The sequence below is a fragment of the Oryzias latipes genome, chromosome 11 (genome assembly GCF_002234675.1).
Source record: "Oryzias latipes chromosome 11, ASM223467v1".
NCBI classification, from domain to species: Eukaryota; Metazoa; Chordata; class Actinopteri; order Beloniformes; family Adrianichthyidae; genus Oryzias; species Oryzias latipes.
Window position 1 is genome coordinate 3,011,058 of NC_019869.2, and position 19,526 is coordinate 3,030,583.

Below are 19,526 nucleotides of genomic sequence, written 5' to 3' on the forward strand. Positions count from 1 at the left end.
CCGCAGGACCATCGGGCATCTGGGTCGATGGTCCTGAAGCATCAGCTTCGGGTTCCTCACACTCTGGGGGGTCACAGGAGACTGACGTCCTGGTTTTTCTTTTCTGGCTGGCGTGTGGCACATCTTACAGTGTGGTAGCCAGAGTCTTTGACATGACACGGCCCACCGTGAGCGATGTTGTCCACAGGACGGCAGACCGCATCCTCCAGCTGATGAGCAGGGTCACCCAGCTTCCCAGTGGGAATGAACTACCATAAGTCGCCTCTGGATTTTAGCAGCTCGCTTGGTCTTTCTCCTTCCAAAGGGTCACAAGGAGCATTGATGGCTGCCACATAAGAATAAAGGCCCTAAAAGATAATGCAGCTTGTTATTTTAACAGGAAGCTTTTTTATTCCATTCAAATGCAGGCTGTATGTGACTCTAATGCCAAATTTATAAATATTTTTGTTGAGAATCCAGGATCAATCCATGATTCACGGGTTCTACGTAAAAGCCCAATTTATGTAAATCAAACAAACCCACCTGAAGGATCCTTTTGGGTGATGGTGGGTATCCCTGCATTGCACATCCCATCATGCTGCTGACACCCTACAGGGAACCCATGAGGAATGCCACTGAGGCAGTTACAACCAGAACCACTCCAGAACACGCTCTGTTGTGAAGAGAGCATTTGGCATGATAAAGATGAGGAGGAGAGCAATATTTCTGGGGGCACTGGAAGTAAAACCAACCTTTGCAATGAAAATCATTGCCTGCAGTTCAATTCTGCACATTCTGTGCATCAGCAAAGGCGACTGCTTAGCCACAGATGTTGAGCCACAGCAGGACAACACCAGGAACATGCAGGACGAGCAGAGTCACGTCCGTCTGCAAGGACAAATCTTTACTTTCCTTTCAGCTCCAACTGTGACACACATGACTCTAGAAGACCAGGATTATTGTTAACATGTATAAAAATAAATATTAACATATAAAACGAAATTCTAAATATGTACATCTGATATTTATATGAAAATCCTTTTGAGATTGTTAAAAATAGCTCAGATTTAAATAATACATGTAAATTATTCATTTTTGTTCATACATTTATTAAACAAATTGGAAAAACAATGGCTGCATTACATTTTAGAACAATAATTTCAACTCAAGTAAACTTAACAGACTCTCCTGTCGCTGTTCCTCCCTTCTAGCCCTTTCCTCCTCTCTCTTCTGGGTCTTTAACATAAACCTTTAACCCAGTACAACAACGATTAACCGTTTATTAAAATGAAGTCAAATCTGATCATGTGTCTCTACCCATCTGGCACGAGCTAGCTTGAAAACAAACAGGCTATCTTTCTCCATCCGCAAATGGATCGGATTTTCCTCATCCTCGTCTGTCCCTACATATATGAACACATTTAAAACATGTGTTTATAACTTGTGACTACGGTTAGAAGTCACTGCTTTTTGATGTAATATCTAGCGTTTGTTTTTAGCCTTCGGCGCTAATTCGCGTTAGCATTACTGAAATTGATGAGCTTCAAAACAATCTAGGTTGTTGATTGAGGAATATAACATATTAAACACATCATCTTAAGTATTTACAAATATATTTTACAACAGATACTGGATATTTTTTAATATACTTACACGTTTCGGTGGTTTTCCTTGCGCAACCGGCTGCCATTTTCGAATGATTCAGACGAATGATTATCTCGCGATAATCAGCCAACTTCCGTTTCTACTGAAATGCCTTCCGTTTCTGTCGAAAATTTCAGTAGTGTATGTGAGAGGATTTTCACATGTGTATGTGAGAGCATTTTCAGTAGTGTGTGTGAGAGCATTTTCAGTAGTGTATGTGAGAGCATTTTCAGTAGTGTGTGTGAGAGCATTTTCAGTAGTGTATGTGAGAGCATTTTCAGTAGTGTGTGTGAGAGCATTTTCAGTAGTGTGTGTGAGAGCATTTTCAGTAGTGTGTGTGAGAGCATTTTCAGTAGTGTGTGTGAGAGCATTTCACATGTGTATGTGAGAGCATTTTCAGTAGTGTGTGTGAGAGCATTTTCAGTAGTGTGTGTGAGAGCATTTTCAGTAGTGTGTGTGAGAGCATTTTCAGTAGTGTGTGTGAGAGCATTTTCAGTAGTGTATGTGAGAGCATTTTCAGTAGTGTGTGTGAGAGCATTTTCAGTAGTGTGTGTGAGAGCATTTTCAGTAGTGTGTGTGAGAGCATTTCACATGTGTATGTGAGAGCATTTTCAGTAGTGTGTGTGAGAGCATTTTCAGTAGTGTGTGTGAGAGCATTTTCAGTAGTGTGTGTGAGAGCATTTCACATGTGTATGTGAGAGCATTTTCAGTAGTGTGTGTGAGAGCATTTCACATGTGTATGTGAGAGCATTTTCAGTAGTGTATGTGAGAGCATTTTCAGTAGTGTGTGTGAGAGCATTTTCAGTAGTGTGTGTGAGAGCATTTTCAGTAGTGTGTGTGAGAGCATTTTCAGTAGTGTGTGTGAGAGCATTTCACATGTGTATGTGAGAGCATTTTCAGTAGTGTGTGTGAGAGCATTTCACATGTGTATGTGAGAGATTTCACATGTGTATGTGAATGAATACATTTTCAGTTGTATGTATACAAGCATTTCACTAGTGTGTGTGAGAGATTTCACATGTGTATGTGAATGCTAATTCTGAATAATGTCCTACACGGCACCTCATAATTGGCACCTGGAAGTATGTGATTGGAAGGATTGCTGTCCCTGATGTGAATCTGATTGGCGTTTTGTTTTTGGACTTCTGTGGTCATATTTTAATAGATTGGATATATCTGCAATTGCCCAGACGCTCAAAGCGCTTACAATGTGTCCATTAGTCAATCACTCCTCATTCATACGTGATGGTAAGCTACTAATGTAGCCACAGCTGTCCTGGGGCAGACTGACAGACAAACTGGCATTTTGTCCATAACAGACACCGTCATACCCCGTCCGTCCATCAATGGCACCAGGAAACCTTTTTAAGACGAGGATCAGAGGGTGTGTTCCAACTACCAGGGAATCAAACTCCTCAGCCTTCTTGGGAAGGTCTATGCCACGGTATTGGAGAAGAGAGTCCAGCCAGTAGTTGAACCTCAAAGTGCAGTTAAAATTGGCGGGTAGGGCACTTAGGACATCTACTGCTTGCTGGCAGTGATGTCCAAGCACCCCCCCCCCCCCCCCCAAGGGTCCTAGTTGTCTAAAGTGCAGTTAAAACCGAGAGGGGGGGCACGTTCCATACAGCAACCAAGGGAGGGGGGCCACTGCCAAGTCGCTCCTCCCCCAAAGGTGCATCGCAGGCTAACACCCACCACCCTCACCCTAATAAATGGTTCTATGAGGAAGAGGGTCGGGGATGGCTGAAGGACTGACCCGGTGGTGAATCAAGCGGGCCTCCTCAGCCCAGGGGCCCCATCGCCTGAAGCGCCCAAACCCCCAACCCCACATAAGGAGAGAGAAGCGAAGAAAGCGGTGACCCCAGTAACAAGCCCAGGCCCACGCCCCCAATCACTGCCCCGGTCGATGAGACCGAGGAAGCCGACCAGCCGGGTAGCCACTGATTGCCTCAGTGGAGACCCAGACCCGTCAAACCTCCAGCGCCCCATATTGATAGAGGACCAACTCGCTCCCCCCAAGCAGCCACCTCTAGGACGGGGCCGACCCACCCACCCACCCGCCTACCCCAGACCCCGCGGCCCGGTGGGGGACACCCGGAGCAACCGCAGGCCCCAAGAGGGTTTCCCCACCCCGCCCCAGGACCAGAGAAGGAGTGATCCCAGCCCCAGGTGTAGATAAGCAGCCAATCCGGCGCAGGCGGACCCCCAGCCAGAGCTTGGCCCCTCGCCAGCCCCCTCGCGCAGGCAAAAAACCACCCCCTGAAGCCAGGCAGCAGGCCAGACCCCTACCCAATAACCCAACCCAACCCCCCCCCCCCCCCCCCCACACACACACACACACCCAAGCCCGGAAGACCACATGGCCAAAATGAATATAAATTGTTTTTCCAATTTAGTAAAAACATTTTTTTTACAATACAAAGAGTTGTAAAAATTATAACAACTAATCCTCCTTCTACATCAATGACACTCATGTCACCGAGCACACAAAGTGACGGTGAAGCCCTGATTGAAACCTTAAGCCAGGGTCTTGGATCTGGACAAAAATTACAATAATAGCAATAACAATACGTTTTATATGGCTCCTTTCAAGACACTTAAGGTATCACAATCTCTTACCCAAGTTACACTGAATTTTTATAGCAGGAAAATTCGAATTTTGCTTTATAACTTTGTAATAATTGTTACCTTTAACTTTTACTTGTAAATGTAAAATTATTACATAAGACAACTTACTGCTTTTTGCAGTGTCAAAAGTGAATATGCAGAGAAAAACAGTGACGGAAAACATTTTGAAGAAAGTGTCCAACTGTTTGAGCTTCTCTGTCCGTCTTTTTTTTACTAGGCAAATCTACATTTGTTTTTTGGTTCCATGCAAATCATGCAAATACATTCAAATGTTTTTCTACAGGAAAGACTGCAATTAATATAAACTGATAAAAACACCACTTACATGACTTCTTTATAATTTGGTGCAGAATTAAGCAAAGGAAGGCTGCACAGTGGCATAGAGGTTTGTGCTCTCGCCTCATGGTGATCAAATTCCAGCTGGCTCCTTTCTGGACCAAGTTTACATGTTCTCCCCGTGTATGTGTGGGGTTTATCCACTCCAACTTCCTTCAATTGGAGTGCCTGACTTCCTCACAGTCTAAAAATATACTTCACCCTTTTCTAAACTGCCCAAAGGTGTGTTTGTGTGTGTGGCCCAGCTACATTTAAGTTTTTTACAGATTCTGCAATTTAATTTTCACTCAAGAGATTATCAAACCACATTTCTTACCATATTAGGTTTCCCACTAAATTCTGGTAAAACAAACTTTTAGCTGCTTCCTTCTTGGCAAAACTGTGGAGCTCAGATAAATCATGAGCATATTTCCAACAAGACTCCTCCCTGTACATCAGTGCTTCTCAAATAGTGGGGGTGCCAGGGGGGTAATACGGGCAATTGTCCGAGGCGCAAATTTTAACACGGGGGGTGGTGGTGACAGCAGCTCAGTGCTTGGAAAAAAATCTGCGTTACTATTCGGTTCCTGTTGTCTGTTAAATCATAGAGTTTGTAACAGCCTGAAACCCTTGAATTCCCGTCCCTGTAGCTGCTCCTGTCTCCTGTCACACGTGTGTGAGAAGGAAAGGGGAGGGTTAGTGGGCTCAGGCTGCCAGGTGAAACGGGGCATGCGGAGACCTGCAAGCGCTGCCTGGATAGCGCAACACCAAAATTGTTGTGTGCCTTTAGATGACTCAGCTCATGCTAATAATGTCATTCTTTATGAAATACTGTAGACATTTTGATGACGTCTTTATTTTCCATAAATGTTTTCTTTGTCTGCCTGTGGTTTAGTTGGTTTCAGAATTTGACATAAAAACAGCAGGTAATGCAGGAAAACAGCTGCACTTTATGAGATCATGAATAAACAATCCATCATTTAGAGGGGGGCGCGAAACATTTTCTTTTTACTAGGGGGGGGCTGACAAAAAATAATTGAGAAGCACTGCTTTAGATGTAAATGAAATCACCTGTCAGAATTTCTCTTTTTTTTTCTAGAGCTAGGATCAACAACAGTTGTTATAGTCTAAGAATGCAAAAGATCGCAAATATCAATAAAACAAGAAAGTAGCAAAATTATTCTTATATTAATAATTCTGTCACTTCAAACCACATCCTTTGCCACATACTTAACTGGTTATTACAATTTTATGAGCAAAAAACATAAAGCTTTAATTTAATGAGTTGAACATAAGCAGATCTCTAAAAATGTTGTTGTTGAAAAAAACAACCATTTGATTTGACACATTTTATGCTCAGCTGTCAGGAGCCTCAAGTTGTCCTTTATAAATTCCTAGTAGTCACTTAAATATTTTATCCTAATGGGAAAAAAACACAATAACTGTTGCAGTTCCTCCAAAGACAACTAGAGGTAGGTTGCAGAAGGAAACAATTACCTCCCCAATTTAAAAAGTTTGATTTTACCCCAAATATAAATATTTTTGTGGTTTTAATTACCTTTTCTATGACTATTGGGAGTCCTTTTATGACATTGGAGTTTTAGTCTTTACTTTATTCTGTTAAATATTTGCTTTTCAGGTTTTGTTGCATTGGGAAAATCAAACTCTGGTTCCCTTGCCCTTCCTTTCCTAAGACTTAATTTTCATTGAATCCAATGGAAGAAGTTCAAAGATTAAATGACAAACAAAAAAGGCACAGTTTGCAGAAATGCTAAACTTTGAAAACGCCTCTGGTGCTAATGTTGATGAATTGGTGAACTCTGTTACTTCTAGCATTTTGGATGTTTTGGATGCCATTTCCCCTAAGAAGATTTAAATCAGAAAAAGTAGATAAAAAGCAGAAAGGGCACAGAAAAGGCAGTGTAGCAGAGCTAAGTGGAAGTGGCGTTAGTCAAAACTGCAGATATATCATGAAATGTACAATGTTGTACACCTATTCACTCTAAGCTGACTCACTTTGCACCTGTAACTGACAATGTTCAAGAGATCATCACCTGCCTGAGTTCGTCAACATGCAGCCTTGATGTGTTTTCCACTAGATTTCTAAAGTCTGTACTGAACATTTTTTCAGCACCAATTACTCAAATAGTTAACATGTCGCTTCAATCGGGACTTGTCCTGTCCAACAGCTGGGCAGACAGATGAGAACTGAGGGCCTCTTGTGTTGGACATATTTTACTTTAACAATAGGGGTTCTTAATCTTCAGACAAACCAGAGGGATGTCTGAATAAACCCCTTTTGTAATTGAGGCCAAACCTTATTCATTTCAATCATGTTTGAAAATCTTTGGTGTTGGACCGAACGGAAAAGAAAAGGAGGGAAGAAGAGAGAGGGATGTTAGGGGGGGGGGGATAAGACCATGAAGCAGCATAGAGCAGCAAGTTTACTGGTTGTTTATCATTACGGTAAGGTTCAAATGTAGTACAAAAAGGGCGGGGCCTGTCCACACACACACACATGTCCACATGTACACAAAACAGATAGTGTTCACACACGCATACCTATGCCTTCAAACCAACTAGTGTGAAATATTTCATTCATTTAATCATGCAAACTATTAGTGAAAAGGTGAGCTAACACCAGTGCTCAGGTGAGTGTTTATATTCTTCTAAAATGGATGGTGGAATGTGAAAAGAAGGAGGGGGAGTGCCCAGCCACCCCCACACCAAGACCCCCGCCGCAGCAGCAGCGGCAGCCGGAACCCCCCAACGCCACACGGCAGCAGGTATGGGACGACCCCCCCCCCCCGGGCGACCAAATCCGCCACCCAGGCCAGGACCAGCAAGACCGCCACGAGGCCACCAGATCCAGATAGCAGGGAAGCACGGGGGAAAGAGAGCGGCGCCCCAGCCCAACCAGGAGCCCCCCCGCCGCGCCGGAAGAACCCAACGCAGGGCCCCACCCGAGAAGGGCACCCACAGCCCCAGATGAGCACCCCATCACCACCCAGGAGTTCTGGGCATCCCCCTGCCCCAACCCCAGTTACGAGCCAGGACCCCCCAAGGGAGACCCGCCCCGCACTCCAGGCGGCCACCCACCCGGCCCACGGTTGGTCCAGTATTGACGTCACAGTATTGGTCCAGTATTGACGTCACAGTATTGAACAATTACAGAACCAATGTGCCATTTTTAGGAAAAGTCCTTGAAAAAGTTGTTTACCAAGTTGTTCACTGACTTTCTTTAACCCTTGTTCTATCTTAGATGACCCCACCCTTACATTGACGTGTTCTCCCTACCATGACAAAGGTGGATAAAGGTGGAAAGATTTCATGTGATCCATGGACACCAGTGAAGATCACAAATCATTGGAGAAAAAAGGGTCAGAGCACTGTCTAGTGGGTCTAGATGACCCAACTCCCAATGTTAAAGTGCCTAGGATAGCAAAAGGGTTAAATAAAAAAAATCATTTGATGTTTTCCAGTCAGGTTTAAGACTCATCATAACACAGAAACTGCTTTTATCAAGATTACTAAGGACATCCCCTAAACACTGACGCAAACTCATCTTGCCTTGCCATTTTCTGTCCAGCAGCCTGTATTTCTTATGTATTTTGGTCTAAAGCTCAGATTTTTAATAGTAATGAATGCACCACCTTGGCTTCTCTCTTGTCATTGTTCTATTCTCAGATAACATCTAAAAACAAGTCACCAAAGTAAAAACTAGGACTGTCAAATTATCGCATTAGTCAAGATGAATTAACCATAGACATTTTAGAACATTCTTGGTTTTTTTTAAATTGCGTTTATCTGATTTTCAAGTTGGACAGTTGCTTCTGAGAAGTCCGTTCAGGTCTGATGAGCATTTTCCCGCGTGCACCGTGGTCATTTATGATAAAAAATTACTATAAAATCAATTATTAAAACTTCAGTCTTGTTAAATTTTAAGTTTAAATTGTTTTTCACAAGAAGTGTACTATATAAAACGCGTTGTTGCATTGTCATGGTACAGCTCCAGCGCCCACACCGACCTCCTTCTTTCCTCTGAGGAAAGTGATCGTCATGAAAATCTCAAGAAAGCATCATTTCTGAGGAAAAATTCACTTTTAAACGCTTTTCTTAGTCCAGATGAAGCAAAAGTTGGTCTGAAACAGCAAAGTCTAAACAGTTCAATTCCTTCAGTGGTACTGTACCTCCTCGTGTCTCATTTCCTACTTCTAATGTAAAGTCTTTAAATGATCAAATTCATCAAACAGGTTACAGAAAACTACAAAATCCCTCATTTTTACTGTCTTGCTGTTGTGATGAGATAACAGTCTACTGTTTGTCATGTATTATAGTATTTTTCAGACAAGTGATCCTGCTGTTTTTATGTGAGGAAATAAAACTCTGATGTTTTTTTTTGGGGGGGGGGGGACCCCTTTGTGGTGTAAAATTAAAGATCTGAAGTTTAAAAAAATTCTAAAAAATATTTTAGATTAAAAGAGATTCATTAGATAAAATATAAAATGGTCATTACTTAATTACACAAAATATTCATTGGATGAGCGCATTTTTGTAATTTTTGAGTGAATACTAGATCTAATTAGTTCATAAAAATCAAAACTAGGTCCCAGAAGCACACAAAAAGTACAAACATTAACCCGCCATCACACCAGTGCACTTTGTTAGGAATATCTCTGTTCAGACTTTCACATTACTTCTCTTAGCAAAAAGTAATCTATTTAAATGTAGCTAACTACAGGTAAAATTACTCTATATTCAAAGTGAGGCAGTATAATTGATATTTACTTTTATTGCCTAAAATTGTAAAAGAGTTCCAATTATTTAGTCTGAAGAAACATTCAGACTTGCTGAACTTATACTCAAGTAAAATTCAATAGTTCTACTTTGTGGTAAAAGGTTTCAATGCACCTGAACTTCAAATCCATAGTAACAATTATTTCTTTATCTTTTTTTGTTTTTAACTGAAATAATAACTTAATAATTCTAACCCTTTCACTTTGGCTTTTAAATCACATTAAAAACGTTTTAATCAAGTAACTTACCGCCGTTTACGGAGCTGAAAGTAACAAAACACAGAATAAAAACGACGGGGAACATTTTGAAGAAAAGGTGTCCGTTTGTCTTCTCAACACTGTTTTTTTTAATGGATTCTAAGGAAAGTCCCGTCTCTCTCTCTCTCTCTCTCTCTCTCTCTCTCTCTCTCTCTCTCTCTCTCTCTCTCTCTCTCTCTCTCTCTCTCTGTGTTTTCTTCCTGGTTTTTTGCTGTGAGGGTGTGTTCATGACGGTTCGGAAAATTTAGTTTGTCCTTATTCTAAACAAAGGTTACACCTTTTCACATAACTCATTACACAAACATAAGAAATACCTTTCTGAAGAGCAAAACTTATTCAATTTAAACTTCAATTTTTTGTATTTACTTGACAAGGGAGTTGGATTTTAATACAGAGTTCCTGCCATATAGAGCAATTCCTTTTAAAGTATTTTGCTGTTTCAGCAGGATGTGCACGTGTGCGACCAAAATGAGCAGAAATTGCCGCAAAAAAAGGCAAGTACTGCAAAAATGCTTTTAAAAGAAATAACAACTCATTTACTAAATGTGTTTTTGAAACCAAACCTTTTGTATTGCGTGACCTTTATGAGTGCATAAGAACTGTTTCTATTAATAGGACTGGTGTCTTCTTAACTAAAGAGAAAAATACAGCACATGTAATGTGTATTAAAAATCAAATGTAGGCCCTTCTCCAACATCAAGTCAGGTCTTGTGAAGAGAAAACAAAAACCTTTTAAAATGTGTGCAGTCATAGAAATGGATATTTTTGATCTGTTTTGGGCAAACCAAACTTAATTATATTATACAATTTTGCAAAAAAAAAGCTAAGACAATGTATTTTTCACTTTCTGTGCTTTGACATAAAATCTACTTCTTTACTCTAGAGTCACACGGAAAAAACTGTGGTTCTTGGCTGCCTTTTAGGGCAGCTGAAACTCTTCTTCTACATTTAGAGAAGTGTAAAAGAAAAAAGAGAAGCATCAAAAACAAAACAGGAAGAGGCTGAATATTGGCATAAAAAACACTGAACTCTGTTGCCTCAACATATAATGTGACAACCATCAAGATCACTTTTTTATCCTTTTTATCTTCTCAGAGCTGCTTTGGGGGCTAAAAGAAAGTCCTATCAAAAGATAGCAAATCATTTGGGTAAAAAATACACTCTTCTGACATAAAGACCTTCATTTTTGTATAAATAAAATGACGCTTGGGGGATTCTTTTATTAAAATATCTTCACCTTGCTGTATTATTACTTAACAGTTCACTATTGGTTCTTGTATAGGCTTTAGTTTTAGCTGTACACAAAAACATCAATACGTGGTGAAAAGTGATCTTTATTAAGAATCCAATCCATCCCCTTTATGACAGAAACAAAAACCCGTGAACCTGTGAATACACAAGTTCAAGGGTCCCCATTCAAAAACATATTCACACTTTTATTCTTGCTCAAAAACTAAAAACAAAAACTAAAGCAGTTTTTTAATGTCATGCATAGAGCCATGCTGAATCAGCAAAGGATATCTTGTAAGCTATTGGCTCATGAACGGAACAAAGTGACCATCATTTAATTGTTAATGATGACCATCATCATTAAAAAAAAAATCAATATTTCCCAATATTTTGAATAACTTTCAGTAGTTTTAGTTTGTAGGATTTTTAATCTACTTTTTTTCATTTATTTTCCAGACTTAAACTGGGAATTCAAAGTAACTTGATAATATTTTTAAAGAGTTTTAGCATGTGCTGGTAGAAATAATTTCATAGAAAATAGATTCAGGGCCCATTGTTTAATAAATTTCAAGTATTAATTGGGATATCTTTGCATAAATTGGGGTTTCTAGCTCACCTGCAAATGCTGATACAAACACCAAGAGTGTCCTCTAGTGGTTCTTTTTGGAAAAACAACAAACCTATGAGCTTACAGGCTGTTATGTTTGATTAGATCAGTGTTTTTTAACCAGTGTGCCGTGGGAAATAACCCTCTTTAACTGATCTAAAAACATTTCCCATCTCCAGGATATCAGCTCTTTGTTCATCCAAACAGGCCCTGATAAAACACTGAATAGCTAGGAATATAAAATCGTGCAAAATACTTTTTTTCTTTGTGTTTATTTGATTCTATGAGAGACATTTTGATAAAAAAATGACGGTACCGCGATTTAGCCGTAGCTTCAGCTGTTTTCGGAAAGTCCCGTCCCTTTAACTGTCTCCACCAATCATTCTTGGAAGCTTAATAACATGTCATCAGTCTGACCAATCAGAAGTGGTGAAAGTCTTCACTCCCTTGTTCTGATTACTACATCGCTGTACTGCAAACAGCCTCTTTTACCCAACGGTAGCTGTTGGCTCCAGCAGCCCCATGATTGTAAAAGGAATTCAGTGGGCCATGAAGATGGATGAATGGATTTAATCAAAGGAAACTTTAAAACATTACCCCTTTTTTTTCTTTTTACAAGGAACTTGTTTTGTGACTAATGCAAATACAATCAAACAGAAAAGACTACACATATGCACAGTAAACTGAAATTAAGCTAAAAATCTTACTTTCAGTTTGATCGAGGATCAAGCACATCTCCTTATGCATGTCGTCATTTCAGTTCCTGACTGATTCTGCACTTTAATTTTAAATTTCACTCAAGAGATTATTAAACCAAATTTCCTACCAGATAAGGTTTCCCACTAAATTCTGGATAAACAGACTTTTAGCTGCTTACTTCCTGGCAAAAAAGTGGAGCTCAGATGAAACAAGAGTATGTTTCCATTTGTGATATAGATATATAGACTCTGTATTTGTAGATGAAATCACCTGTTAAGATTTTTTTTCTAGAGATATATTCAACAGTTGTTTCTAGCATGCCAGGGGTCAGCTGACACCAAATCTCCCTCTGCATATGGATAAGGGGAAATGTAAATAACACAAAAAGGACAACACACCAAAATGGAAATGAGATTTTGGTATTCAAGATATTGTAGACTAATAAGCTACCATCTGATGACACGATGTAATGTGACAACCATCAGCGTCTTGCCTTTTATTTTATCTTTTTTAGCTTCTTCGAGGTGCCTTTGGGGCAAGAACAGAGCTAGATTTGTAGTAAGTCAATTGTTTTAGTAAAAATAATAATGAATCTCCGTAAAATACATTAGTTTTATATAAAGATAATCATTTAAAAAAACTATTGAGATGACTCTCTAAATAAAAATATTCACTTTGCATTGTTGTTGCTAGTTTTACAAGGAACAGAAAAAACATCAGACCCACATGGTAAAGAGAGATCTTTATTATGAATCAAAACCAGCACCTTTAAAAGAGAAAAAAGGACTTGGGGAACCCATTCATTTCCCCAAACTCAGATGGGCCACTTTTAAAAATGGCCTTACATGAAACTAAATGACAAACAGGTAAAAAGTAATAAAAAAAGAAAAAGAAAATAGCAGCTGGGTAGCTCAGTTGGCTGTGTGTAGGACTGGCGTGTGGGACACCAGGCGCGATGAGCTCAATCCAGTGTGGAAATAATAAGCTTTATTACAGACTCAAGGTCCATTTGCCACAAAACATATAAAAGACTTAACCCTTGTGCTATCCTAGGCACTTTAACATTGGGATTTGGGTCATCTAGACCCACTAGACAGTGCTCTGAACCTTTTTTCTTCAATGATTTGTGATCTTCACTGGTGTCCATGGATTACATGAAATCTTTCCACCTTTATCCACCTTTGTCATGGTAGGGAGAACACGTCAATGGAAGGGGGGGGGGTCATCTAAGATAGCACAAGGGTTAAGGACACCAAGCTCCGAATCAGACAGTCTAAAAGCAGGAAAATTCAATGCAACATCATCTTTTGTACGACAAATCATGACAGCACGTTTCCTGGAATTATATAAAATATCATTCTTAAAGCCAAATTCAGAACAGACATTTAAAAGTTGTCGTAATCCGGAGCTGCTGGGGCTGAAGACAACTACAGAGGTGGACAAAATTGTTGGTACCCCTCAGTTAAAGTCCAAAATGTTCACTGAAATAACTTGAAACGTTCAAAAGTAATAATAAATTAAAATGTATTGAAAATTAAATAATCAACCATTACTTTTGAGTTTTTGATTCACAGAATTATTTAGTGAACAAACTAATGAAATAGGGCTGGAGAAAAATGATGGTACCTCCATAAAAGACTGAGAACTAATTGCCCAGGGGGTTATGATGAACTCAGGTATGTCCTTTAATTGACATCACAGCTGTTTTCAAACCCAGAATCAGTCAGTCTGCCTATTAAAAGAGGGAGACAAATAGTCACGTTGCTGTTTGGTGAAAAGGTGTGAACCACACTGAACATGGACAACAGAAAGCCAATTGAGGAGATGGATAGTTGGAACTGTATCCAAAGAGCCCAGAACAACCTCCAAAGACATCAAAGGTGAACTCCTAGATCAAGGTAAATTAGTGTCAGATCGCACCATTCGTGGTTGTTTGAGCCAGAGTGGACTTCATGGGAGACGACCAAGGCTAGTAGTCTTAAAATGTATCATGGAACACCACGATTTTTTTCATTTTGATAAAAAAGTTTGGTGTGATTTACCCTGTAGAAGGCTTTAGATGCGTCAATAAAACACATAAGTACAGATGCATTTTCTTGTCTGTACTTATAATTTCTTTTACGGAAAAATACAAACGTCTGTCCCATGTTGTGGTTAAAACCAAACTGATTATCAGCAGATAAGATAAAATCATTAATTTTATGAGATCCAATTCTTTCTAAAACCTTTGAGAGGACACTGGCTAAAGCTATTGGTCTATGCTTGTCAATAGAGTCAAGCTTGCCTGTCTTGTTTTTAATTACAGGCACCAACAATACAGACACAATCCTCGGGCTGGCATATTTAAGATGCTCACTGGTGATGTGATCTAGGGCACATGATTTGTTGTCCTTGAGCACCTTTATTGGTGGGAGGTTACTCCAATGTTAACATCATTCCCTCCTTCTCCCATTTCAAATGCTTCACCTTTAACACCATTGAATAAAGTGTAGTAATGCTGTCTCCAGAGCTCTGCTATATTATCTGCACCTGAGACGCATTCAACCGTGCCTGGCAGAGACATCTAACAAGTGTTGAAAGTTTTTACCTCTTTCCAGAAGTCAGATAAGTTGTTATTTAAGAGCTTTTTTGTCATTGAGTCTACCCTTATATTCTGCTCATTCTTGCATATAAAGCGTAGAGCGTATTTTTAACCCTTGTGCTATCCTAGGCACTTTAACATTGGGAGTTGGGTCATCTAGACCCACTAGACAGTGCTCTGAACCTTTTTTCTTCAACGATTTGTGATCTTTACTGATGTCCATAGATTACATGAAATCTTTCCACCTTTATCCACCTTTGTCATGGTAGGAATAACACGTCAATGGAAGGGGGGGGGGTCATCTAAGATAGCACAAGAGATAACGTGCATTTGTCATTTTTTGTGTTCAAAAACTTGCCCTTGTCTGGGTTTTCCCGCTTCTACCCATGAATAAAAAGCATCTCTGGCTGCAGCATGATATGCAGCAACATGATCATTCCCCTCTGTTTAGGAATGTAAAGAGGCTTACTGACCTCAAACAAGGAGTTAATTGTGTCATTGTACATGACACAGAGCTCCTTGTTGTGTGTAACATCACTACAGTTAGCTTTATTAGACCAACATAGCATCTTTAGGAAGATGTATGCTGCTCAAGAATTTATCTGTTTGGGCATAATAGCTCAATATTTCCCTTTCTGTAGCAGATGCCCAATCTAATTTATTCTTTTTTCAGTACTGTTTCTTGTTAGAGCAGGTAAGTGCTCACAATTAATTGACAATGTAAAGGGAAAATGGTCAGACATACTTTCCCCGTATAAAATGCTCATCATACTCAGAGTTGTGTGCATCAGCAGTGCTAAAACAGTGATCCAACCATGACGTGGTATGCCAGGCCTCACTTATATAAGTAAAACTATCAGGAGGTAAAAGCATCTCACTTGAAAAAGTAAGATTATTATTAAAACAAATAGCTGGCAAAAATAGACCCACGGTCTGTAACATCAGCATTCATAACCCCAACAACATATATACTAGTAGAAGGACTGTCTTGTATAAATGAATCAATCAAACCAAGCTTACTTAAAAACTCATCCTCGTTCTGAGCACATTCATATGGTGTGTATATATTCATAAGGATGAATTCTTTGGGTCCTTATAGGCAAGACTCTTCACGCTTCTCCCTAACTATGTAGCCACAAGAGCGCCCAAATCTGGGTCTCTGGATAAAATAAAGGGTTGTGACAGGACGGCCATAAGAACATCTCTACCAAACCACCTGGAATCAATTAAACTTGATTCCCCTGAAGGGATATGGCGAAAGGGGAACAACACTCTATTACAAAAGATAAAATTGACCTTTAAAGTTTGAGGTAATACGTATTCCCCAAGAATTTACCATACAGACATAAAAGCCAAAACTCACTTTTTTCTGTCATGTAACTGATAAAGACACCAGTCATTTATGAGACAACAGAAGATGAAGCAGACTGAGAATCTTCATCAGGTTTAGTGCCTGTAGAAATAAACAGAGGTTATATATTTCCTATACTATATATTTACATTTACTTTACTAGAAGGTAACATGTACTGTGTAAAGAGTGATCTCCTTTTTCTTTATTGTTTGAGATTAAATCATAGTTCAACAAATAAATCTATTACTGCTAAATACCAAAACTATGACATAAAGTCTACTATTCTTATTTTGTAAATTTCTAATACAAATTCAAAAGTTTAGACACTCAAATTAAAAGGACCATCTAATGGTTTGGAAAGAACAAATAATGACGATTTCCCTTCATTGGAACATTTCTAAGAATGAGTCAAAACATTAAGAGAACTTTTGTCTAGAAATCTGGTTGATCTTTGGGTTTACATCCCATTTGCCTGAATCATGAGCAGCTATGATACCATGGAAATGTTTAGACATCTTAAGGAAGGAGATTACTTTAATGAATAAATAAATCAATATAAAAAGCAAAAATATTAAAGTTTTTAAAGATGCTGGCTTTAGCTGCACTAGTCTGTGAAACTTTATTCTAACAAATAACCACAAGGGTGGCAGTATCATGTTACACATAAATATTAAAAAAAAGTTTATTTCAAAACTATTACTTCTGAAAGAAACTTTGGGGGAAAATGAAAAGAGCTCTCATGGAAATAATAATCTCAATACAAAATATTTTTTGGCAAATCAAATCACCCCAAACCTACAAAAAAATTTTTTTTATTGAATGCAAGACGCAAAAGCAAAAAATTAAGAGTATTGGCTGTTATTATGGTATATGTAAACTCAAGATTTTAACAGGAATTTAAATAAATTAAATACAGTTTCCGTTATGATGCATCAAATTGTACAAGTAGATACTTACTGCTGATAGAGTCACCAGTGTTGAGAGAATCTGTTCAAGAAAAATTCTGGTTAATTACAGTTTTTTCAACAGATTTTACTAAAAAACATTAAAAAAAGATTTAGATTCAAGATGGGACTTGGACCATACAGAAGATTGAATAACATAGGAAAAACACTGTACACAGCAGACTGCAGACCAGCAACACCATAGTGAAGTTTGAAGACGACACTACTGTAGTGGGGCTGTTCTCTGGGGGTGATGAGACGGCCTACAGGGAGGAAGTCCTGAAACTGTCCAGGTGGTGTCAGGCTAGATAGGAGTGAAGACAGCGCAGAGGATCATCGGCTGCCCTCTCCCCTCACTGAAGGACATCTACCAGTCACGCTGCCTCAGCAGGGTTACTAGCATCACCACAGACTCCACCCATCCTCTATTCGACCTGCTGCCCTCTGGCAGGAGGTGCAGGTCCATCAGAACCAGGACAAACAGACTAAGGAACAGCTTCTGTCCACAGGTAATTTCCATACTGAACACACATCCTTCCACTAACCACACCCCACTCTGGCTTTTTCCACACGCACACGACACTACTGTTTACACACACTCTACATAGTGCGGGCAGAACTTCCCGCTTTGCTCCAAATTGACAACTTCTGTGTGCAATAACTGATTTCCATCTACTTCCACTCACAATATTTATTAATGCTGCACTTTATTGCACTCCATTTTATTCTATTTTTATACTTGTATTTTTATTGGTTCTTATACATATTTGGATATAAATTTATAGTATTATCACTCCAAGGCTGCTACACTTTTGTAGTATTATGTACAATGACAATAAAGGCTTCTGATTCTGAAACCTGTTTTGTCCCTTTTGGGGTCGTGGGGCTGCTGGAGCCTATCCTGGCCACTTGTGGGCGAAGGCAGGGCACATTCTGGACAGGTCGCCAGTGTGTTGCAGGGCCACAATCACACACCAATGCACTCTCATACTCACACCTATGGACAATTAATAGTGACCAGTTAACCTACGAAGCATGTTTTTGGATGGTGGGAGGAACCCCATTGGTCCCCATTGATGTTCTGGTTCAGGTCCCCCAGCCAGGACTTGAACCAGAGGGCCTTCTTGCTGTGAGGCAAGAGCGCTAACCACGGTAATAAAACGTAAAATATACTGATAAAGCACAAACATTTAAACGAATATAGTAATCTGATCCAATCTATTAAAAGTTAAAATTCAATTAATCTGTTAAAATTCAATGTAGCTTTGTTATTAATGACAAATGTTTTTATTAGATTTGTTTTAAAGTTTCTATCCATGATTTGATTTAGAATGAAAACTTTGGTATTTTCCTAAATATATGTTAACCTAATGCTTTTATAATGCTTTGAGCTTCCTAATCTAGAATGAAAAGCACTGCAATACATAAAATTGAAAATTATTTAGGATGAAAACTTTTTTTTTAACATAAATTTGGTCTCTCGTTAAGGATAATGTTAAAGCTGTTTTCATGAGGGGTTCATGGATTTACACATGCAGTCTACACATGCTGCTGTTTTTAGTTTAATCCAGACAAATAAAATATGATTCAAGTTGTGACTGTATCCCTTTAGTTGTCTTTTGTATTTTATAACTGATGTTAGGAAGTATAAATGATGCTGAGACATTAAAACTGTTAGGAGAATCAGAGCCATCTACTCTAGAAACAACTGTACACATATATATAATTAATATCAATGAAGATTTACTGTTAAGTTATTAAAAGGACATAACCTACCAGTGTTGTTCATGACGAGAAGTTCAATGTTTTCTTCAGAGCAGTCATTGCCTACAAATGAAGACAGAAATATTTCAGTCCATCTGCTGTAACACATTTGGAGTGTAAATGTACCTTAGTAGCAGAAAAAAATACTTACTAGTTTGGGAGTTCCCAAAAGGAATTTCACCTAAGTACAAGAAACAAAATTATATGAAGTATGTTTTTGTCAGCCTGTTTTTGTTTTTGTTATTTATTTATTTATTTTGTTTGTCTGGTCCTGATGACGTACCTGTGGAGGTATGGAAGTGCCTAGGAGAGACAGCAGTGGAATTTCTAACAAGGTTGTTCAATAGGATTTTAGAGAGTGAGAAGATGCCTGAGGAATGGAGGAGAAGCGTTCTGGTCCCGATCTTTAAAAACAAGGGTGACACGCAGAACTGCAGCAACTATAGAGGAATAAAGTTGATGAGCCACACAATGAAGCTGTGGGAAAGAGTAGTGGAAGCCAGGCTTAGGAAGAAGGTGGAGATTTGTGAGCAGCAGTATGGTTTCATGCCCCGTAAGAGCACCACTGATGCCATTTTTGCTTTGAGAATGTTGATGGAAAAGTACAGAGAAGGTCAGAAGGAGCTGCATTGTGTGTTCGTAGATTTAGAGAAGGCGTATGACAGGGTGCCGAGGGAGGAGCTGTGGTACTGTATGAGGTCGTCTGGAGTGGCAGAGAAGTATGTCAGA

At 39.3% G+C, this 19,526-nt stretch overlaps 1 protein-coding gene and 1 long non-coding RNA gene across 5 annotated transcripts in view; both read right to left on the minus strand.

Moving 5' to 3' along the window:
- The window catches only part of LOC101157592 (HLA class I histocompatibility antigen, Cw-2 alpha chain), a 48,761-nt gene that overhangs the window by 20,169 nt on the left and 9,066 nt on the right, over positions 1-19,526 (minus strand). For 3 of the 4 annotated variants that reach the window (XM_023960326.1, XM_023960327.1, XM_023960325.1), the window contains exon 1: positions 9,612-9,728. The exons of the other annotated variant lie outside the window; for it this stretch is intronic. In XM_023960326.1, coding sequence (XP_023816094.1) covers positions 9,612-9,666 — 55 coding nt within the window. In that variant the 5' untranslated portion in view covers positions 9,667-9,728. Of the gene's footprint in view, positions 1-9,611; positions 9,729-19,526 lie in introns of those variants that run through there. 4 annotated transcript variants of the gene reach the window in all.
- LOC105355018 lies at positions 15,419-18,980 on the minus strand. The gene is made up of 4 exons (XR_002874211.1): positions 18,949-18,980; positions 18,810-18,860; positions 17,047-17,076; positions 15,419-16,190 (listed from the first exon to the last, which is right to left on the minus strand). It is a non-coding gene; the product is annotated as an uncharacterized LOC105355018 (long non-coding RNA).